This window comes from Aulonocara sp. 'chitande type north' Nkhata Bay, linkage group LG14 (assembly GCF_057382095.1).
Source record: "Aulonocara sp. 'chitande type north' Nkhata Bay isolate Kocher_YH1m ecotype deep benthic linkage group LG14, A_spYH_male_GT1.1, whole genome shotgun sequence".
NCBI lineage: Eukaryota > Metazoa > Chordata > Actinopteri > Cichliformes > Cichlidae > Aulonocara > Aulonocara sp. 'chitande type north' Nkhata Bay.
Window position 1 is genome coordinate 33,119,933 of NC_141357.1, and position 23,625 is coordinate 33,143,557.

Here is a 23,625-nt window from a genome sequence, read left to right on the forward strand (position 1 = left end):
TGTGTGTGTGTGTGTGTGTGAGTGCCGCATGTGCTGTGGAAGCGCATATGATGAAGCATTGTGGAAAGTATAAACAAAGAAGGTTTTCATTATTCACTGAAATTAGATCCAATTTGAAAATGTAAGGTAAGGTATAATGGATTGCATTTTGTAACATGGTATGAACATTTGGTTTGCTGTGCTGATAATTATTAGAATAAACAATCAGATGTTGGATCTTTTTGTTTATTCGGTGTAGCAAATACTATAAAAATGAAAGTATTTTGTCAGATTAATGCAAAAAGGCTCTAAACAAGATCCAGCCATGACCCAACTTGTGTTTAATTATCTTAATCAGTCATTTGAAAAATGACAAACATTGAATGCAATGAGTTGCAAATTTCTTTAATCAAGTGTTTCATTGAAAGTACTACAAAGACAAATTGCCAAATGTTGAAAGTGATACATTTGAATTTCTTTTTGATCTTTGCCGAATTTTAATTTCATTGCATGCACCACATCTAAAAAAAATTGGTACATGGATATATTTGCCAGAGTACTGCATCATCTTTTCTTTTAACTGTCTGTAAACACTGAAGAGAACAATTGCTGCAGTTTTTGAAAGCAGAAAATGTTCAGACTCTAGGCTGATAGAGGATTCAGCTGCTCAACAGATTTCAGCTTTCTTTGTTGCATTTTTTTCATTTCATGATGTGCCAAATGTTTCAGTGGGTTTGCAGGTCTGGACTGCAGGCAGGCCATTTTTTGCAACCAGAGCCTGCTGTTGGTTGTATTGTCGTATCGATTTATTTTTTCTTTTCATGGTTTAACATATACTTGCAAATGTAGTGATAAAATGCATTCACTTAAAATCCTCTTGCAAAGTGCTATTCAGGGATTTCCATTACAGATTAATGTGTGTCTAATAGACATTTGTCATAATTCTCTGAATCCTTTTTAATAATATGCATCATAGATCCTGATCTCCACATTTTTGACAACATTAAATTAAGAACCATTATTTTTAAAATGCTGAGCGATTTGCCCATAAGGCCTTTCTTATAGGAGCAGACCCTCACCATCTGCACTTGCGTAAGTCTCAGCCACTCTAGGATGTCCTGTTATTAATTAAACAAAGTAGTTGTTCCACTAGGAGTATTTTTTTCCACGTTATGCATTTACAGTCTCTTGTTGCTCTATTTCAACCTTTTTTGAAACATGTTGCTTGCCTTAAATTAAATTCAGTACATGTGTATCTAAAAAATACCACAGCGTGCTAGACTTTATATGACTTTGTAACATGTGATAATGCCCTAGCTTTGTAGTTGTAAAGCAAAATGTGAACAAATGCAGAGGTGTGAATTAATGTGGGGTAACTAGAAGTAGGTACATAAATGCTTGTGTCAGCTATATGCTGAGCAGGAGAATAAAAGGGACCAGGCATTTATATTAAATGCGCTCCTGTGTTTTGCATCAGCATGCACCTTGCTTTCTACCGCCTTCGTGCCTGTTTTTTAAGAATCAAAAGTCAGCTTTAATAATGATGCCATTCGGCAGATAGCCGGCACAGTAGATGATCAATGAGGTTGAGGCAGCAATTCATCACTCCTATAGGTTTAAACTCACCCAGGGAAGAACTGCCCTCTCAGCCACACGATTTGCACATAAATCTGCTGCATTGGACCTCTGCAAAACCCAGGAAATCAAACCTCACAATCCATCTCATCAGCTTTATGCAGATATTTATGTTGCTAGCTTCTGTTTCACAATTGTGCTAATTAAGACAAGCATCTGGTGGCAGGGTATGATTCATGTCAGAATGAAACTCCGTGGGTCTGACTAGAATTAATCTGCGTAAAAAGCCCACAAATCAGCCACAATGATGGAATACAGAGCAATGAGCAAAATTATTGATTGATGATGAAAATCCACTGGAGACAGAAGAAGAAGAATTGATGGAACAAAGTGTGTTATTTGACATGAAAAAGAAATTAGATTAGAGAGAGCAAAATGTTATGTCAATATTAATGGTGTGGCATTAATGCATTATCTCTTATTACAATAAAGAGTTCATGTAACCATTAGAAGCCTGCAATTTAAATTGCATATTTGCACACAGCCTCCTCAGCTTACATAGAGAAACAACTAACTGAGGATAACTTTCAGTTGCATTGCTCCACTAACTAGACCAAAATTTCTAAGGAGCAGCGTTGCTTTGGTTTTCTCTCAAGGTCAAGCCCTTCAAAGGAGCCAGACTAAATGAGGCATGTCCCTAGGGTGCCTGACCGAGACTGAGAAACTCTGGGAAAGTCATAGAGTTCCCCCTCCCCCTCCCTTGACAGGGAAACCCTCTTTTGTCAATGCTGAAAACATAAAAATAAAGAAGCTTTTCAAAGAATGATTAAAAATACCGAATTCAAAAAAGCCAGTCCCCCAGGCATTAGAGGCAAAAACGTTGCCTGTGGCATTGGATACAATACGTGTATTGTTCATTGAGCCATCTAAAAAATAACTAAATCACTAAATAAGGTATTTTAGCTGCATAGGTATCATTAACTGGATATCAAGTATATTGTTCTTTAATTGTGTGCTTAATGCTTATCAAGGTAAAGTTCCCTCTGTAGTGCCATGGTACCATCTAGTGGCTATTTTGGTGATTACGCTAAAGTGACAGTAAACACTGTAATAGAAGAGATGATGGTTCATTTTTGTTTAGATAGGCTGGCGCAGTACTTAATTCACGGCATGAGAAAAATAAAGGTAGATAAAAGAAAAGCAGCAAGAAGGTTTCCAGAATAAAAGTTTGTGTGTTTGTGTGTATCCTCTCTGTGCTGCAGAAGTGCCAGTTTCTCCCAGTCCACACGAAGCAAGAGTGCGCAGCTGCATGGCTTTTACAGCCTTCCCAAGCCAGGAAAACACCAGTTGCCAGTGCACGATGACTCGACCCAGGAGGCCTGCTACGTTCTTCCAAGGGGTTACAGCTCGGAGGCGCCAGCTCACAGTGGTCTAGGTGATCCTGAGCTTGAGAATGAGGAGGTCTACACTTTCAAAACGCCTTGCAATGCCCTTGCCACAATGCACAGCAATGAACGCTTGCCTGATAACTATGATCTGCCTACACCACCTGGCTCCTTCTATCAGATCCCCAGGACATTTGATAAAAATCACAACGCCTTGACACCCTCTAGCTCTGAATCCTCATATAATCCTCCTCCCAGACCCCCTAAACCCAGTCAAGGGTCTGAGGGTCAGTGGGGGAGTCCTCAGTCAGTAGGGAGCCAGAATGAAGAGGTAATGTCTGCAGTGTCAGTCATCCCACGCAGAAATACTCTCCCTGCTGTCGAGAACATCAGACTGCACAGAGGTACGCAGGAAATAATTATTGCTATGACTGCTTTGCTAATACGTTTTCACTTCTTCTCTGTTTTTGACAAATAGCAAACACTTTTTGCATCACTCACCTGCTTCTCTTTCACTGACTCTTTCTATATTCTTCTGCTTTTCACTTTGGTGATTTAAAGTTAGCAACTAAGCAGAAACAAGCGTCCCAGTCTGGCAAACTCTGTCCTGTTGAGATGCTAATGAAATTCAAGCCATACAGCCTGCTCCAGAATTTTTCATTCCAGGCTTTTTTCTGCCATGTGAAAAAAGCTTCTGTAAACACAATGCATGGTTTCTTAGCTTGCTGTGGTTATTACTTTGCAAAGTCCATCCTTAGCCATCATATAGGTAGAAACAAGAGCTAATGTGGGACCACTTTTTTTAAATGTTAAAAAGGTCCTTCCTACATATAAATTGATCTCTATAGCAGGGATTGTCATACAGTATTTAAGTCATGTAGGCATGGAATGTTACTTTTACACTTGGGCAGCATTTTCCCTTTCAAAATTTCTGACAGTGGTAAATATTGATCATTTCCTTCACCCTTCTCCACAGGATCCTCCTTTGAAACTAACAATCAACATCGTTTCATCCATTTCAACCACTCAGGCCAGTCTATGGAGTCAGTCAATGATGGATTCAGCTCTTACCTGGTGAGTAACTCTCCCTTGAACTGCACTGTCTCCTCAGATAGATCCTGTCAGCAGTCAATCATAAACTGCAGAGATAGAAAAGGAAATACTTCTATATTTATTCCAACTGAGTGCTACAGTTTTCCTGCAAGTCCAGGGAGATTGTGAGAGTCATTTGCCCCATGTCTCTTTTGATGGCAGAGACAGACACCACTTACTCGCTCGGACAGCGGCAATTCAGATGACAACTACGTGCCCATGAATCCTGGCTCCTCACCACTCAGCGCTTGCCAGGCTGACAGTCCTAAGAATATCTACATTCCTATGAGCCCAGGGCCACATCACTTTGATTTCCCAGGATTCTCTGCAACTTTACCTGCCCGTAAGGCGAGCAGTGCCTCCTTGTGCCACAGGCCCAGTCGTCTCAGTGATGTTACACCACCGCCTATCTATCGCGACCTCAAACCTGACAGAAAATGTGAGATTTTGACACTTAGCTTCTCACTTCTCACTAAGAGCATGCTTCAAATCAGCTCTAAACTCTGGTGTAAATTGTTGAAGACCATGATATTTGTTAATAACATCTGTTCTTGTTTTTCTGCAGCAAAGCCAACACCTCTTGATTTGAAGAACAACGGGATCATTGATGAGCTGCCATTTAAGAGTCCAGTCACTATGTCCTGGACACGACCCATGTGAGTCTTATATCAGTGCATTCCACACACACACAGTCAAGAATCATTACATAGCAGGCAGTACAGATGTTACAGATTTTTTTCCCCCCCTTATGTTTCTTTAGGCCTGCTATGAACTGCACATCCTCCCAGCACTGTAGACCCATCTCTACACAAAGCATCACCAGCACCGACTCTGCAGACAGTGAAGAGAATTATGTGGCTATGGTAGGTCCAGGGAGCTGGACGGGGAGACTGGGGAGAGTACATTGTGTTCTTTGTTTTAACGATCCACTTATTTGTATGCACTGCTAACTCACTGCATACTGTGTGAGTGAAACCTCCCTCCTATTACATTAGCAGAACCCAGCGTCTACCTCCCCAGCCGTGAGTGGCACCAGCAGCCCAGCCCCTAGGAAGTGTGGCAACGTGGACTACCTAGCACTGGAATTCCAGCCTGGGACACCCAACCCACACAGAAAAGTAAGCAGAGGATTTTATAGACTAAATTAACTTTTCTCATTTCATATGCAATTAAACTTTATTTATTGTTCCACAGCCCTCTACGTCCTCTGTGACATCGGACGAGAAGGTGGATTATGTCCAAGTCGACAAGGAAAAGACTCAAGCTCTGCAAAACACAATGCAGGAATGGACTGATGTGCGACAGTCTACTGAACCTGCCAAGGGGGTCAAGTCCTGACACTGACCTATACATCAAAAACAAGCCTTAAAGTGTCCCTATTATGCAGGTTTATCATTTTATTCAGGGAGTCAATTAAAATAGATTAAACTCTAGTACAACGAGCGGTTTTCTTATTCTCATTGCGGTGACACTTCTTTTCACCCTCTAACAGGTTCCATTACAGCATTTCCCCAAAAAGTTGACAATAGCGTTGCAAAAGGGAGACATCCTTGATCACAGATGTATAATCGTAGTCCTCCAAGATAGTGTTACCAGGTTTTCCTGCTGAATTGAGAACCTTAAAGAGTTTAATTATTTTGCCCACTGGTTTGCTACATATCTTTGCATGAAATAATTGAATTAACAATAAATTTAAAAAATGTTATTTTATATTAAATCATTTATTTATGCAGAAATCCTAGGAAACTGCCACTCATATATATATATACACACCCAAAACATACTGTAACGCTCTCCAGCACCCACTGTCCACCTCTGAATACCATGTCTGGATATTGGGCTGGGTTTTTTTGGTTTTGGGTGTTTGGTGTTTTTGGCTAGCCTTTAACCCAGTTGTAGCATTTTATTCAAAGGGCTGCAGATTGCAAGCATAAAGCATTAGACATGTTAGAAAGACACCACACATTCACATAATTCTGCTGCAGCTGCTCCTTTTATAGGAGGGAAGCTAACAGATGGTGAAGTTAGCCACATTAGCATAATGCTAACACTAAAGATTTAAGGATATTCCTATTGTTGTGGGGACATTGCTATGGAAAACTAAAAGTACTTTACTTGGTCACTTCCTCAGATCCAGGGAGTGCCCGAAGACTCGACAGCAGAGCATTAGGTGTGTGTTCCTCACAGCAAAGGAATTATAGAGTTCGTAGAAGTGACTTTAATTGAAAATAAAGCAACTGACTACATCTAAATTGAATTAAGGCTGCTCCTCATTCTTTGTTAGTGAGCATGTCAAACCAACCGACTGCATAAACTTCATGACATTGTGTCACAGTGACATAACTAAGTAGCAATACAGAAAAAAGCCTGGAGTGTAAAGAATGTATTTGAGACATTACAGCAGCAGAGATTTTGCTTTCATTTGGCCACACGTGAAAGTTTGGCCTTTGAAAGTTTCCAGACCTCTTACATGAACAAAAGGCTGCGTAACAGATTAGAGAGTTGAGGAAAAACTTAAAGCATAATAGGGGCACTTTAGGTCAGCCATCTCCAGTGTCAAGTTTCTGCCACCATTACCATGGATACTGGATGAGCTTGCTTAAAACTAAAATATTTGGGCCTAAAGCCATAACTAATTTATGCCTGTTCTTTGTGATGATTATTACTAGAGTGTACTGCAAGCATGCAGAATATCAGGCCATACAGGTGAAGTTCCCTGCCAAAGCTCCTCACACAGACTGTTAGAACAGTGAATAGATAATTAATAATATCATCCTTACTGTCAAACTGTTATTTATAAATGCACTGTTTGATCACTGTTCCATTCAACCCTCTGCAGAAGTTAATTTTGTTTGCATCTAGTTGGCAGTTTATTTTGTCTTTGCCATTTAAGAGCAACAGAGGCTAACTGGTCAATAACCATATTAATATACTGTAAGAGTATGCTTGCTGGTCTCAGGAATGCCAAGATGCACTTCAATTTTGGCATGCAGGCTGACTTTCTCTTTTCACTTTAATCTATCATTTGTGCTGAGTCTTGCAGAAGCAGTGAAGAGATTATTTTCACTGCGGGCAATCATTTCAGCTTAGCAGTGCATGTCTGGTAAGAGGAGAGGAAAAAAATATAGCCATACAAATATGCAAAGGCTTGTGTCAGAACCCCTAATGATAACCATACATGACTGTTGCCTGGGTTTCTATTAAATATGAGCCCAAACTATATTTAAAAGCTGTCAGGCATGATGGCAGGCCAATTATTTCAATGCAGGAACAAAGTTGGTTACATCCAAATCTACGACATGAAGAAGATGGGAAAGGCAAGATGACAAAACCTCGTTACGTTTGATTTCAGTGGTCATTTCACTTGAGTTAAGATTCAAATGGATTTGCAATGTAAACGTGCACTGAAAAAAAAAAAAACAACCCAAAATTATTGTGTTGTGCTGATTAAAAAATAGAAATAAGACAAGAGGTGTAGTTTGCACGTACTCTGTCTCTCTAGAGACCATTAACAAAAGTCTAGTAGATAAAGAGTAGCATATTTCTGTTTTCCAGAACTCTCCATTCACTGATTTCTCTCTTTGGGCTTTGAAATGCCACACACTACAGCTTTGTCCCTGAGGAGTACTTTTGTTCCTGTATGTAAATTATTAATAGATATACATATTGCAGTGCATCTTTTTGACTGTTAGAAATTTGATACACTTGTACAAGGCATAAAGAGCACTACAATAATGTAACATAGTGCTTTAAATGCAAAGGAAATCTACCACAGTGGATATTTGCCAGTGATCGTAGTCACTATAAAACAGTCGTGAAATATTGTTTACTAAATTTCTTTTGTTGATCAATTTGCCTTATATTTTCATTTCGGTTTAGACCGTACATTTTGCCTTGAAGAAATTTTCACAATATTCTTAGAATAAACAGGAAGAATCATATTATAGTAAGGACAACTGAATGATCAGTTTCTAGTTCAACTCAAGTTCAGTATTTCATTGTGGGCTGGAACCACAGAATCCATTTTTGACCTTAATAAGAATAGCGTGGCCATGGAGTGCTAGATGGTATGGATTATTTCATTAAGATTTACTTCTTAATGTTTTTCTACCATTTTTACAGCTTTTTTATATTCTTTTTAATCATTATTTTTTACTGATACATGTAAGCAAGTGTTATGCATTATGACAGGAACAGGCTAAAGTAAACTACGTTTGTTTAGTGTATTATTCTTTTTTTAAATTACCAAATTTCATTTTTGTATGATCTAATCATAAAAAGGCAAAGGCTGCCAGTGTAAGTTGGACTGGCAAATCCCAGGTGAATTGTGATTCACAAAGAGCAAGAGAGGAAAGGAAAGAGTGAAGAAAAGCCTGTCTCCCTGTCTGTTTGTTTGGTTTTTTTTTTAATGAAATGGATGTGTAATTTATTATCTAGAGAGATCATGTGTAAGCAGAAGAGTTGTGTATGTGTTGTGGTAGATTGTAAGCTGTAGTATGTTAAATGACAGCCTGACTGGGTTGAAAACACTGTTCAGATCTACTGACAGGCTGTCACTGAGTTGACGTACTGTACTTGTAAAGATTTTTTTAACCACTATTATTACTACTACTGTAAGGCAGATTGCTTGTGTTAATTTATTAATTTATTGTATGTGTGTGTGTGGTTTTTTTTTAGTTGATAATAGTAAAAAAAGAAAGAAGGAAAGAAAGAAAACAACAACAACCATCAAACAAGGAATCTTCTCTCTACTAACACTGATGTATACAAACTGTCTTGATTTTGAAGCAATATGAGAAAAACAATGACAGTGGTATTGTGGTACAGTTAAATTGGAATACACAAAAATACAATACTTTGTTATTCCTGTATAATGGTAGGCTTACAATGTGGACGTAGAATAAAGCAAGAAGTGAAAGTTTGGTGTTAAAGTTCTTTAAATGTAAACCTCATCTTTCAACCACACTTTCTCCTTTAGTTGTAAACTGAACACAGTGGTGGAGATCTTACTGTCCACACACAGTAAACTGTGGCTGCTCCCTTTAGGAGGTCACCACAGCAGATCATCTGTCTCCATCTCAGCTTATCTCTGCTATCACACCAACCGCCTGCATGTCCACTTTCACTGCTTCCCTGAACCACCTCTGTCCTCTTCCTTGTTTCCTCCCCCCTGGCAGCTCCATCTTCAATGTCCTTTGTCCAATATGTCCACTATCCTTTCACTGTAAAAGTCCAGTCCAGCTTGGTCACTCCCAATGAAATTAGCATCTTCAACTCTCACACCTCCAGCTTTACCTCCTTTTGTGTGTGCCACTATCTCCAAACCATAGATCACAGCAGAACTCACTAGCATCTTGAATTGCTAGTAATACCAAAATAAAATACCTTAGAACATCTTCCAAAACAGAATATACAGACGTTAAATGTATGCTGCCCTCTGTTGTTAAAGAAAGCAGCTGCAGTCAAGTACTAATAAAACATTAGATGACAAGCTCCTTTGGGTTATGCCCAAAGATGCATTTAGAACCAAATTGGAAAATGCAGATTATCGTACTGAAATACAGATATTTTTTTAAAGGGTTTCTACAGGATTCCTCGTCTTTAATAAGCCTGCTACTTCTTAAATAATGACTGTTATTATGCTTCAGGATCATTTTCCAGTAATGACCACTGGGTGGCCATGCCATTTCCCATAAAGAGAATAAAAATGATTAATAAGCAAAACATTTCTTAGTCAGCCAAGACCCTGATGAAGATTAGTTAACTGAATGACTGAGGGAGGCATCTATACATATAGGTAATGAAATATCCATCATAAAGAAGGGCCTAAAAGGGAGGGGAGAGTGTGGGTTGGCAGATTCGTGAGAGCGTTTTAGGTTTTAATCATATGCGTATGGGTTAACAAGTTGGTGGCCGCTAGTCTTACAGTCTGCCGCTATCAAAGCAGCCCCAAAGACAAATAGTTAATTTATTATACTAATTACACTTGGAAAAGGCTTCAGTGTTGAACGGAATTGATTTCTTCTTGAACTCTGTGTGGACTTCGCACGATCTCCCCATATTTGTGTGGTTTTCCTCTGGGTGCTCAAGCAGCTTCCTTCTGCTTTACAGAAACATGCATCCTGTGTGAGCGAGTTTCTGCGTGATTCTGTGGCTGTATCTTAATCTCCTATATCTCGTTCCCCTGAACCAGATACGATTAACTTCAAACAACAGCCGGTTAATGAATGAAAGGGCAATAAATTGCTTTGAGAAGGTGTAAAATCAAAACAAATATAGTCGAATGCACTTTTGTGATTGTTATATTTGAAAGCTACTGAGTACATTTACCCAACTTTTAAGATTTACAGAAAGCTGAAAGTTACCAAAGATTTGAGGCATGGCGGGCTAGACACATAAGACAACAGTATAGGAACATGTCAGCAGCCAATCAGCTCATTTGAGCGGTTCTGTAGGCTCGCTTGGTTAGTTACTCTGCGTGTTAACTCAAAAAAAGATCAAAGAATACTTCTGGATTTAACTATTCTTTTCATGCTTTAGTTAATTATCTAAATATGTTTTTCATTTGTGTCTTTAAATACAGGATGAGTAAATGTTCGATAACATGTGTTAGTTGATTAGCTTGACCAGGTGGCAGACAGAACAGCGGTGCCAGGTTGACCCTTCACTGCTCCTTCGGTTAGACAACAGTGTTCAAATTTTTAAAATACATTATAAGATTCCCTCCGTGTCACCGTTCACGCCTTGCAAGACAAGTTCAGGCTTTTCTCCACTAGAGTGTGCCACTGGACCCCCCTTTTTTTAACCATACGAGTTCATGTCAAAAGCAGAATGTTCGTACAATAAGGGTCTGTGTAAGTAGCTCCGCTATTGCCTTCGTGTACCACACGGACAAACGATTGTCAATGGACTATTTGAGACGGATTTCAGTCGGCTTCTGCGACGACTGCCTGCGTTTAGGGGGTCTGGGTTTTTTGGTTTTTTTTTTACTTGTTTGCAACCAGATTCCTATCCGGATTGAAAGGAAAGCAACAAAGAAAAGGACTCATTTCGAAACAAACAAAAAAATGCCGTGAGTCTTGAAGTTTAGTGGATTTCGTGTGTTTGTTGGTTCTTCTATTTTTGCAGCCGGTCGCTCTCACTCAATTTATAGTCGATAGTGTACTCTTGGACTTGGCGTTAACGAGAGTGGTACAATATTTAGATAAAGTAGGCTGAAAATGTAGCTACTCGGAATGTACCACCAGTGAAACCGAAGTTGTGCGTGCCGTGGGTTTGAATTATCTAAGGGATTCATATTGAATATAACCTATTTATCTGTGAGCAGAGCTCCAGTCGTTAAGCAAGAGCGGATTCATTCCAGCTGCGGAGCCTTTCATGTTTGTAAATCATTTCACGTTTAATTATAAGCTGACAGAGCCTATCCCCCGAGGAAAAACTACTACAATTCTGTAACTTTGAGACTTTTAATGCATGTTTTTAATCCACGTGGAGCATAGCATGATTTTACATGGAGCGTATCTTAATCTTTAATCTTTTATATCATATAATATCATAGTCCCAGTTTGACAAGATAATTGGCTCACATTTCAACACATATCATAGGCCATAGTGACTCCTCTCCAGAGACTACAGCCAAGTATTTTTCTTTTTCACATGGGATCATTGGAAGTCTTCAGTACGTTTTCTTGTTTTCTTCCATGCCCGTTCTGTGGTCCACTGTAAGCACAGTGGACCTCAGTCTATAAACTTATCAGGGACCTGCGGGCATGGGAGAAGCGACCCCCGCTCAGTCTGCTGCAGGGACATACGTACCCATGTTGGGTGTTGGTTTAGGAGCTATGCCCGGTGGGGTCAGCAACGGGCCGGTGGTGGCCAGCTCAAGGGGCTCCACAGTGCCACAGCTGCACAACGCCATAGTTGAGCGTTTACGCGCCCGGTTAGAGACGTGCAGGAGGCACCATTCTACCTGCGCGGACCGCTATCAGCGAGGTCAGGCCGAGAGCACAGACCGGGAGCACGAGAGTACGCTTCAGCTGCTTAGCATAGTCCACCAAGGTCCTGGGAACCGTAAAGCAAAAGGTAGCCGGGGATCGAACCAGCAACCCCCAGACTACAGCAGGGCTAACGGAGAGCAAAAGGGGTCAGATGGCGAGCAGAAGATCCCCACACGCATAGCGGTGAGTTGCTGTTAATGTTGTCTGTCAAGGTTCTCAGTTATCCAGGTCATCGTAGTCTATGGAGCTTGGAAAGAATAGCATCTGGACTTCTTTAAGTTTCTTTGAAGATGATTCACCTCTCATCCGAGAAGCTTCATCAGTTCTAAGAGCAACTGGTGGATTGTCCCAGATTTTAAGCCCTACGGGAGTGTCCCCAAGAGGGTCATGGAGCGCCTATTGATCTTCTACCTAATCACACAAGCCAAGGTGTGAAAACGGGTGTGGGCCACAATCAGCCAATGTTTCCGGTGAACCCAATGTGAAACCTAGCCCCACCCTATCATGTGATTTACTGAGGTCAAATGGCCCAGGATGTGAGTGGGCATTAAGGCGTCTGGGAAGGGATCTCAAAACTGGATTATAGATGGCAGACGGTTGGTGTGGTAAGCCAGCGCCTGCATTCAAAGATGGCCGTTCACAGTGGCTTCTTTCACTCCTCTTTCAAACCGTCTGTCTTCTCTGTCCAAAATGTGAACATTGGCATCCTCAGCATCCAGAAACACCTCTTTAAGAAAACCTAAAGAAGTCCAGACGCTTTTCTTTCCAGGCTCCTTAGACTGCCGATATTGTTGTGTTGTTTGTTTTTTAACATAAATAATTAGGACTATTACAATCAAGCTTGTGGCAGCGATGACAAAATTGATAACAATGATGAGGGTACCAGTATGTTGTAATGGGGGTGAAACGCCTAAAGTTATGGCCATTCTCAAGGACCACAACATTGAGACTGAGATTTATTTTTTTTTATGCTATGTGAAAAATCAGCTGGGAGCTTTCCTTGGCGATAATGGATCAATAAATGTTTCTACATTGATAACGCTGCTGTCACTATCCATGAACAAAAAGTCCAAGCTTTTTCCAAACTTAGATGGCAGCCAAATGCATGTCAAAAACAGTCAGGAAATGTTCTAAAACTCTAAGTTCCTGATTAAGGGGGCCCTTAAGGTAGATGGCATGATACAGAAGCGTTACGCTTGTTTGCAAAGCAATCCATTTTGAGGAAATGGTTTTGGGGTCATTGGGCCATGGGGATGTTTTGCATTTACTGCAAACCTTGACAACATAACAACCATGCAGCTGATCCAAACAGAGGGATGCGGATGCATTTTGTGGTTTGTTTAACCCATTTAATATGCACTGTTATGTCATTTTTTAAAATTGTTTTTGTTTCTGAGTTATTCTGTTGAGATTGAGAACTGAGTAGTTGCATGACCTTGTGTGCCACTGAGAGTACAGGACAGTGTTTTCTCCCCTAACAGCAAAGCTTCACATAGGACATAGGTAGGCAGGATAGGAAAACTTAACTGTGCTTTCTGTGTGCCTGGTAGTGCTGATAGGACTGACTTCCTGTATGGCATCTGTTAAGGGAGCAGTCACTGAGATGTGAGATTTATTTAGTTGTTTTCTTTCACTGGGCATGGGGGAGTTTAGCGTCTAGCCTATTACTTCCCAAGCAATAATGTCAAAGGTTGAAAGCTTGCAGACATTCTTTTTCTAGATGTGGTGAAATAAACAATATTTCATACATATATTTTATTTTTTACCAACAAAAATATAAAATGCATTAATGTTTCATGTACAAGAAAAGCAGATTCTCTGTGGTTTATAGAGTTAGTTTAAAATGCAGTTTACCTCTCAGCTTTTACATTTTCATGCTGATCGGTAGAGCCATGGCAGTGGAACACGATGAGAGACAAGACACAACTTCATGGATTATACTGGCTGTCTAAAAGAGGTCAGGGTACATCATTATCATGTACCGTTTCATTTTTACTGATCTTGACTCTGGAGTAACATGTTCTATTTAAAACTGATGAGTGCAGCAAGATAGTGAGGAGGAAATGAAGTCCTGGCGTACATGTTTATATCAACCCTGAGGTTAATGTTTTCGCAACGTATAATGATCGGGTGAAGCACAACAGCCGCTCTTGCAGAAATCCTGTTTAATGCCAGTATGTTGCATGTATACAGTCTATATATATCCTTATAACTCTTGCCACCAATTTATTTATTTTTTTAAATTTATTATCATCTTTGGCTATAATAACTGAAAGCTGCTTCAAATATGTATGGGGGTTCTGCAGAGTTCACCATAATTCATTCTTCAGAATTAAAAAGTAAGACATCTCAAATGACCACATCTGTGCGTGTTATTGAGTGTTCACATTGGAATTTGCAGTGGAAATGTATACTGAGTTAGGGGCAAACAACACAATGGATTATGACTGCTTGGGAGTGCAGTGAGCAGCAGCACTTAACAACAGTGCTCATTGAGACCAGATTAACAAAGGATATTCTTTTAGATGAAATTGGAGAAATTTGAAGGAAGAGACGAGAGCATACTTATCGACTCGGAAAATCGTTTTCCTTAATGCGTGGATGAACTCATTGAAAGCTTTTGGATATTCATATTTTAGATTGTTTCTTTTCATGGCCAGTTTTCCAATTGTTCCCTTCATACCTGTATCAGAAAATGTATTCAGCACAGAAATAGGTCACACAGTAGAGCTTACAAAACATTAGCCCCATATTACAATGAACAGACATTCAGTTTCATCAGATCAGGATCCAACAATCATCTTACATTGTCTGTCAACGATACAGATAGTGAGCACAAAAATGAAAGGCTTAACAAACAACCATACAGCCTCGAAGCATACTAGCATGCCATGTAATGCCATGTTATATTATCATGTGTTTAACAAATGGCTCACTAAGCACCTTCTTGATAGATTTGCCGGCCATGAAACTGTTTGAACCACAAGGTCCCCATATAAATGTTTAGAGCCACTGAATACATTTCCTGCATGTGTTTACTTTAAGTCAAACAGGCCTTGAAAATGCAGTAGGCGAAGGATGCCTGGTGATTAACAGTGCTATGTGCACAGGGAGGATTTTGTTATTACTCAGTCTTGTAGTGACAGATCTGGGAAGTATACTCATAGAGCAGCATGCACACAAAGTGCTCATATGCTGAGCTGTTTTCCTATTATTTTAAGCACTTGTGACCTTGTTTGTCTGCCATACAGGTTTTTTGTAAAAACTGTAGCCTTAGTCATACTGGTCAGTTAGTGGTTTGAAACATAAATCATGTAACCACAGCCAGCTCTAGCCAATGACTTCTGGTTATCTATCAATTTTCCGTGACTGTGTACTGTGAGTCCTGTAATAAAGGCAAATTCCCAAAATATTATTTTGGCTTTGTGTGCTAATTTGGCACAATTGCCTTGGCAAACTGAATAAAAATTGGCAGTTGTAGTTGTTTGGACTTTTAAATGTATGACATTTATTTTACAAGATAAAGAGGGTATGAGAAACCATGTCATTTGGACATTTTTAAAGCTTGGAAAGGAAGCTAATTTCCGCTCTCAGGGAAACCCTTTTTACTATGAAAATGGCAAACATGAGGGATTATTGGAATGCTGGGTAGAGGTTGGAAAGACTGGTTGTTTGCACTTTTCATGATGTTCTTAACTTGAAGATCATCACCCCCTCAAAGAGGCTGAAGGATTGCAGAGTGATTAATAGGACAGGAAAGGAGAAAAAATACTAATCAAAATTTTGTTTGGTCTCTTAGGCTTTGAACTAATGTAGCTTTTGCGCAAATGCTTGTGTAACACTGCGCTTTTGACTTAGTGCATCATCTAGGATATCACTAATGCCAATTGAAGGTTTTGCAGCGAAATTGTTTCTCGCCTATTTACTAGTGCACTACTACATGGGTCAGAATTAAAATTTATGAATTTATAATTTATTGAGTTTCGAAAGCTTAAATATTGTCACAAGACTACAACTTCTGGGTAAGCAGATTGACAGTAAGCAGATTGACAGCTTGCTAAAAAAAAATCCCACAGAAAAGGAATACCTTGCACTTATTCGTGGTCATGTATGATGGAGTGGATAGTGTGTGCATGTGTGTGAATGTGGGGTGGGGTGTGTGCTGTGTTTCCTGGCATACCATGTTTGGCTGTTGAACAGCCTGAATCAGATGCCGGTGGTCTGATCTCAGCCTGGCTCGGCAGTGATGTGAAACAATTAGCCCAGGTCCATGGGGGCCACCCACTGTGAAGCCCATAGCTCTACCCAACTCTGTGGATGCAGAAAGGGATCCGTGTTCATCCCACAGATCACTTCCATGTTGTCATGGATAGGTTACAGTCTTCTTTTAGAAATAGCTTGCTGCCAGTTGGTCTGAATGGTGAATTACTTTAAGTCCCCTGCAGAGCAGAATGGAAATTCTGTGGGTGCTGTTTATTGACAGCATGGCTACACTTTAAGCCTGATGTGATTACGCTTGTCTCATTGTGCAGACCGTTAGCTGCTAGATGAGTTGAGCATCTCATAGTGCTCTGATTAAAAGACATTAAGATAGGCCTCCATATACTGTAGTAAAGCCATCTGTTAATCTCCTCTTTCTATTTGGGATTAGTCATCCGTCCAACTTGTGGTTCAATTCTACTTATGGGTAATAATAATAAATATATTAAAAATGTTCTATTATTACTTTTTTTTTGTTGCTACAAGAAAGACATATCTTTAGAATTGTCATCATGCTCTTAAAAGATAGACAAAGCAGTTTAGTCAGTGGGGTGCTTACTGAGTAGTTATATTATTTATTTAACAAATTAGTAACGTACCTTTTTATTGTTCAAATGCTAAAAAACTTGGAGGATTGAAAGGTTTTGGAATTCAAAGATTTTGGGTTGATGTAAAAGCTTAATCTAACAAAGAAAGAATGAGTTGAAAGTGATATATACTTGTATTACTGAGTTTGATATGCTCAAATGTTTCCCGATTAATCAAGGCAGTAATGTCTTTTCAAATGTATGACCTATTCATATATAGGTTTATGTCCTGTTTCTTCTTGTACAGAAGAGATCCCCACATTTTTGCATAGAAAAACATTAAAACAGCCTTTTTACAGTCAAACAGTCAGATTTACTGTCTTATGCAATAAAAGTTGAGACATGTAACACTATGTTCTGGACACTCCAGAGCACCGTTCATAAATTTTCAGCACTAAGTAGAGGTACTTAGGCACATCTTGTCCTCAAGGAAGTGGGATGTGGTATGTTAATGTCAAACAAGGCTAATGTTGTGGCTTCTCATTTGGGGTGGTGGTGGTATTAATCTAGGACATTTGTAGTTATATTTGTAGTTATTAGCTACTGTATCATCTTTTGGTTAAATTGTGCATGAGATTAAAGTCTGCGGTAATATTTTAGGATAACATCAGCTTATAAACATTCTAAACAACTTATACATTTTGTGATCGTGATTGCTGTGTCCTCAAGGGAGAGCGGGATACAAGCGTCAACAAGTTCCTTTTCTAACAGACTATGTAGACACCGGATTTCTAAGTGGCACAAAGAAAGTTCACAGATGAGTGTCATTTCTCAGAGGAGCTTTACTTATTAATCCCTTTGATTTTGTGAGTGTATTTATTGAAAATGCAGATTTTAATATCTTACAGTGTCATGATGTCAAGATATTCAGCACATCCCTAGTTCTAGCATGATGATGTCTGGATATGTCAAATTAAATTTTAAGTGGATGTCCAAGACATCCAATTTTGTGTTAAGTGCTAAGCAGTTTTTGTAGTGGATTTGTCACTGCCTCCAGGAGATCTAGTAGTATTTTGTTTTTGGTTTTTTGCTTGCTCTATCTGGTGTGTTGAGCCATGGTAGCTGCTGCTGACTACCCAGCTTCAAACAATCTTGTTAATGCCAGAAAACATGCATCACTTCCTGTGCAGCAGTGGATTTTTCCCAGAAAGGCCCTATGAGACACTCAGGTTTTTATGACAACAGATGCAGTAAAAGCTGAGTGAGCTGAGTGTAAGTTGCTAGTGTATCAGATAATTGTGAAGAGCAGTGAACATTTCAACCAAATCACTTTAAGTTGTTCAGTGCAGATATAGAGAAAAGGGTGATATTTGTAATGGTAAAGATGGGAAGTTATGAGGAACAAACAAAAAGAGACTTTCGTGTTTGGCATATGTATCAGATCCCTTTCCTACTTCCTTTAGTGTGAGAGAAAGGTAAAAACTTGTAATTTTTAAGAGGTTTTCAGAGTGTGGTCAGAATTCAACTTGTTTTTGTTACCATGACCTGGCTATTACCATAAATGAGTAACTGTAAATTTCTTTATGCTTCCCATTGAATAGATGATGTGTTAAAACAGGGGAAAAAATCAAGTAGAATTAGATTTAAAAACAAGAGAGGGCTCACCAAACCTTGGTATCATGCAGCAGCAACGTGCTGGAAATAGTTGCATGTAAATCTGGGACATCTCTGTACCTGGCAACATTTGCAGCGCCTTCTACTCTTTAAACGAGCACACTTTTATTCTTTTCTGGACTAATTTATACTTTGTTATCCAGTTCCATGCTACCAGAGGGCACACAGAAGATAAAAATAATAATAAGAAAAACAAAAAAACATTATCGATAAAGAAAGACAGAAGTTTCCAAATACCTAGCGGGGCAGCCAGGATGTGTGTCAGATCAAAGAAATTTATGGCTCATGGGTTATGCGGCATCTCTAGGAGCAGTGTCTTAAGCGAACTTCACTCACGCTATCTCATCCCACTCCCCTTCTCCTACATACTTCCACTCACACTCACTGACACACAAATACACACACAAACAAAACCCACTCTGCCGCACGCGTCCTTATGTTTTATTCAGCAGCCTATGGAAGGCAGTGCCTGTCTTTGAAGAGTGCTGCAGAAATCATGTACTAAATCCATCTCATCCTTTTCAATGGTTGATTCAATGTAAGTGTGTACATGCTCAGAAGAACATGCTCCATTCAAAGTCCAGGTAGGCCAGGTTGCTGTTCGAGGTTCATAAATGTCTGACCTTTTAGGATAAATGTTTCCTTTATTTGTAATGGAACCATTGCTGGTTAAAAGCCTTTCCTCCATAGACATGTGCTTCCTGTCCTTGGAAGTGGCCCCTGGTGTCAAGAAGAGCTTGCAAGGTAACATCTTTACCTTCAGTCACCATCCAAACAGTGTAGAAATTTTATATATATATAATAAGCATCACCCTTGCAAAATCAGCTCCTTGGTGGCATATATTTTGTTGTGTTGAATCTACTAATTTATCTTTAGAGTAGTAATGAATAATAAGTCAGTATAAGTGTTTACTATTGCTTAATTTCACATTACAGAAATGGCTGTGACGTCACGTGTGGATCTCACTCAATTAGAACATTTTATTTAAGAGAAAACTAATCCATGGTAATTTTTGTCATATGTGCTTAAATAATCTATTAAGCAGAAATTGTCAGCGTTTTCCCATAAGTTTCAGAACAGACACATTTCCCCCACAGTCTCATCTTACTATTAAATGGATATTTTTTGCAGCATTCACAGTTTGGTGCACCAAAGGGGGGTTTCTAGGAATTTTTTTTTTTTTTTTTTTTTTTGGGGGGGGGTCCAACAGTTGAAATCAGTAAATTTTATTAGCTATCAAAGCTAAATAAATGCACATGAAGAAAAAAATCAGATTGTTATAATAATCTTAGTGTACAGACCTCCTATGTCAATAAACATGCATTAGAAGACTCAGCTCCCCATAATAATAGTGTAGCCATGCAAGATTTAACAGCAAGATAATGGAACTAATAAAATACAGTCTGATTACAACAGTAAATATGTTTAATTTTGCTTAGTCACAGAAGTAAATACCAGCATCTCACATATCCTTTGTTGGCAGTTTGTAAAGCAAAGAAGTTGAACAGTGGCAGTGGTGCAAAACACTGTTCATCTTTCAAAACCTCCAAACTTGCTGTTTTCCTTCTGTAATCAAACCAATATCTTTCCCTGCATATAACGGAGCCACCATGAGCCACCCTTTTAACCCCAGCCCTGGTGCAGCTTTTATGTTTATATTTATTCAAAAATACAACTTGCAATATAATGCATTCACATAAACTGCACTTTGCCCTATTTTCGGATCTCATTTTGATAGTTGTTTTAATTTTTCTTGTTGATATGTCAACAGCAAATTAGACTCTGCAATAGACCCTTGTGAATTTGTGTAGATACTCGTTCCATGTTCTGAATATAAATTACCGCGGTACTGACTGTGTTCATGCAAGTGAACATTTCACTGCGTCGAAATACCTCCATTCCCAAAGGGTTTGGATTAGAGAGTCCCCACTGTATCCCTTTGTTGTTGAGTTCTGCTTTCAGCATGCTCCCAGTTGTTACCAACACATTGTTTAAATTTCAAGCATTATGCCGACCTCGGGATACAAAAAATCTCATCTATGCTGTTGAAGTCATTGGGGAATTTTAGAAGGACTAATATATTAGTGCTCCGTTGTAGCTATTAAATCCACATGAAAACAAATATTTCATAGCTTTTCATCATCTAGAATCTAGACATAAGAGTAAGTATCCAGCTTAGGGCAATCACTTAGCAGGCAAGGACCATGTTTATGTGCTTTTGTATCTTCAGAGGGGCCTTGTAGAGGTATCCGTTCATGCCTGATGTGATTTCTTCTGCTGAGAGAGCTCTTTGAGGTTTGTCAAGTTTTTCCTGCTTGACTTAATTGAAGGGAGGGTAGGATTGTGTGAGTGGGGGGGAGAGGGGGTTGGGGGTAATGCCTCTGAGTGTCTTTCCACCAATACTTTGCTACCCAGTGCTGAAACTGGAACCCTGTGGGAACAAGCTTGTTCAGGTGTATTTCATGTGCAGTGCACTGAAAGTGAATTGAGGGGAGGAATTGCATTCAAAGTGAAACACAAGCAGTAGTTTGTTACCTTGTTTACAGAAGAACAAGGCTTAAAAATAAAAGAGTATTCTTTAACCTAGCAATATTAGCATTTGTTTTTGGAAGTTACATTATGAGCAAACTTTAACAAGTGTGATGCTTTTGTTGTCGACACTTCTGTGTTTGGATAAACAGGAGCTTATCTACAACTGTTCTCACACTTATCTGACAATCAGCCACCTGATATGTCAGAGTTTCCTGGACTTGTTCTAGCTTCTGTTGTAAACAGATCTGATTATCTCAGCTGCTATGAGTGAACTGGGTGTGGAAGTCCATTTATGTTATCAGCTTAACACAATATGTTCTTCTTCACCTTGCTGAAACTCTTTAGTCTAACCTTAAAATACTTGATAGGTTTAAAACGAAGTCTGTTTATTGGATGGAATCATTTGAAGCTGAACTAAAAGAACGAAACTCACTCGTTTGCTAAGCAACAGTTGCTTATATAGCAAAACAGCTATATTTTCAGCAAGAGTCTATTCTCACCAGGGTCATTACCCTCTTGTGGAACTGAGTAAGTGGGCTCCTGATGTCACTGGCAAAGCCCTTACACAGAATGCTGGGTTAAACTGGGAGGGGGAAGGGCCATGCTAGATCAGAGTTCAGGCATGTTTACATTACAGCTCAGGATATTTCTCAGAGCCCGGCCAAGCTGCTGAAGTTCCCAGGCTCCAGAGTTGCAGAGTGCTGAAAAGAGGCACAAGCGTTCACTTATTCTTCAATCCCTCACTCTCCTGTGCTCTGGGGTCTAAGTCATAGTTCAACTCAATTTGCATTGTGCTAATGTTCTGTTCTTTGCTATGGCTGTCCTTTGGGGAATATTATACATGTGAAATACAAGAGAAGTGAAAGTCAACAACTTAGATGATGTTGTTAGCATTGTGTTTAGATATTAATATCAAGAATTAAAAGCAAATTTGGCACATGCAAAAAACAGCACATTGCATTTTTATCTCCTTATTTTAATCAAAAATGTGAATTTTCTTTTCTCAGTAGTTTTAATAAAAATATTTAACAAATTTAACAAGGGAAAGCTACATTTTATTTTTTAGTTACACCAGTTACTTACTTTTCTCTAGTATCACACTCTTTTAGATCATAGTTATGTAGCAAAACATACATATGGTTTAAATTTTAGCATTGAAATAAAGGATAGTTGGCTTGTTAAGTCATTCCAGTGTGGTATTGCAGGATTTTATTTGAGGATTTTTATGTTTAGCAATATTACTTCGCCCTGTGTTATGGAGCTACCAGCTAGATAAAACGGTATAATTACTGTGGGAACTTTAAAACATGACCATTAACGTTAAAGTTCCCTGGATATTATTCATTGTTTAGAACACTTTGTTTGGATGTGGTTTGGGAACATAAACTGCTAAAAGAAAGTCTAACTGCAGTTCAAACTAGTCCCTATAAATTTACCCAGTTATTTCAAAGACAAACGTATAAGACCAAAATTTCTGTTGTTAACACCCATCACATGTTTGACTTTCCCACGTCTCAGACTGCTAGACCAGCTTGACTAGCGCGTCAGATAGAGGTTTAGAGGAGGAACATAGATGGCCTTGTTTCTTGCCTCTGCTCCACCAATAAAGCTGAGAAGTGGCAGCTGGAATGTTTGCCTTATTGCTCTGCTGTGGTGAGGTGTCACGGTGCTGAGCTATGCTTTGGCGCCTGCATGCTCTCCACCTTGCCTAGAGGCGCACAGACGAGATGTGAAACCAGGGGACGATCTCTGATTTCCCTCTGCCCTGCCCTGTTGAATCCTCCACAGTATTGTTTTAACATACCTTAAACACTTCTTAACACTTTGCTTTATCTTTAGGTCTATTGCAAAAAATTAGTCCAGAGGCAGATGATTCTAAAAATGGATTAAATGTATAATATGTTTTCCAAAGAGACTCTTATATCTGCTGTTTGCAGAACTAGTGAGTGAATTCTGTTTTCTTTCCACTAAAGGACTACAGGAAGGATTATGAACAGAGACATGGAATCTCGTGCTAAAATGGACACTCAGGCCATAAAAGAGCCTTACTTTGATGATGAATTGGAGGACATCTGCTTTAAACTTCAATTTTTGTGTAGGACTTTGCTTAATGTCAGCCAAATTGCTCAAGTCATGTAGGATAACTGTGGCCATTGCCTTGATTTCCACAAAATATATAATATGACAGCAGTTTGGTGTATTTACTGCTTAAAGAAATATGAAAAGGAATAAAAAAGGGGAAGTTCGGGAAGGGGATTCCTGCTGTCTAAGCAAGTATTTTCATTTTCTTCTCCATAAGGATACTTGCTACGGTCCAGTATTGCTGCATTTGCCTATAAAACTTTTATCCAGGTGCTAGGAGAACAACCTCCTGCTAAATGTCATCAAGACTAAAGAGCTAATCGTGGACTTCAGTACAAAGCAGGCAAGGAATTACAAGCCCCTGATCATCAGTGGTGCACCAGTGGAGAGTGGACAGCTTCCGATACCTGGGTGTCCTCATCACTCAGGAACTATCATGGTCATGTAATATCAACACTCTGGTCAAGAAAGTCCGCCAGCGTCTCTTCTTCCTCAGAAGACTCAGAGACTTCCATCTGCCA

General features: G+C 39.3%; 2 protein-coding genes across 3 annotated transcripts in view; both read left to right on the plus strand.

Annotated features, from left to right (window-relative positions):
• Positions 1 to 8,938, plus strand: part of gab2 (GRB2-associated binding protein 2) — a 34,491-nt gene extending 25,553 nt beyond the window's left edge. Inside the window, exons 4-10 of one of the 2 annotated variants that reach the window (XM_086262161.1) lie at positions 2,817 to 3,343; positions 3,916 to 4,013; positions 4,194 to 4,470; positions 4,597 to 4,687; positions 4,792 to 4,894; positions 5,030 to 5,149; positions 5,226 to 8,938. In XM_086262161.1, the coding sequence (XP_086118287.1) occupies positions 2,817 to 3,343; positions 3,916 to 4,013; positions 4,194 to 4,470; positions 4,597 to 4,687; positions 4,792 to 4,894; positions 5,030 to 5,149; positions 5,226 to 5,369 (1,360 nt within the window). In that variant the 3' untranslated portion in view covers positions 5,370 to 8,938. Of the gene's footprint in view, positions 1 to 2,816; positions 3,344 to 3,915; positions 4,014 to 4,193; positions 4,471 to 4,596; positions 4,688 to 4,791; positions 4,895 to 5,026; positions 5,150 to 5,225 lie in introns of both variants that reach the window. The other variant, XM_086262160.1, reaches the window with a different exon arrangement.
• A 1,855-nt stretch (positions 8,939 to 10,793) lies between these two features.
• Positions 10,794 to 23,625, plus strand: part of maml2 (mastermind like transcriptional coactivator 2) — a 33,641-nt gene continuing 20,809 nt past the window's right edge. Inside the window, exon 1 of the mRNA XM_086262162.1 lies at positions 10,794 to 12,211. Within this exon, the coding sequence (XP_086118288.1) occupies positions 11,801 to 12,211 (411 nt within the window). The 5' untranslated portion in view covers positions 10,794 to 11,800. The remainder of the gene's footprint in view (positions 12,212 to 23,625) is intronic.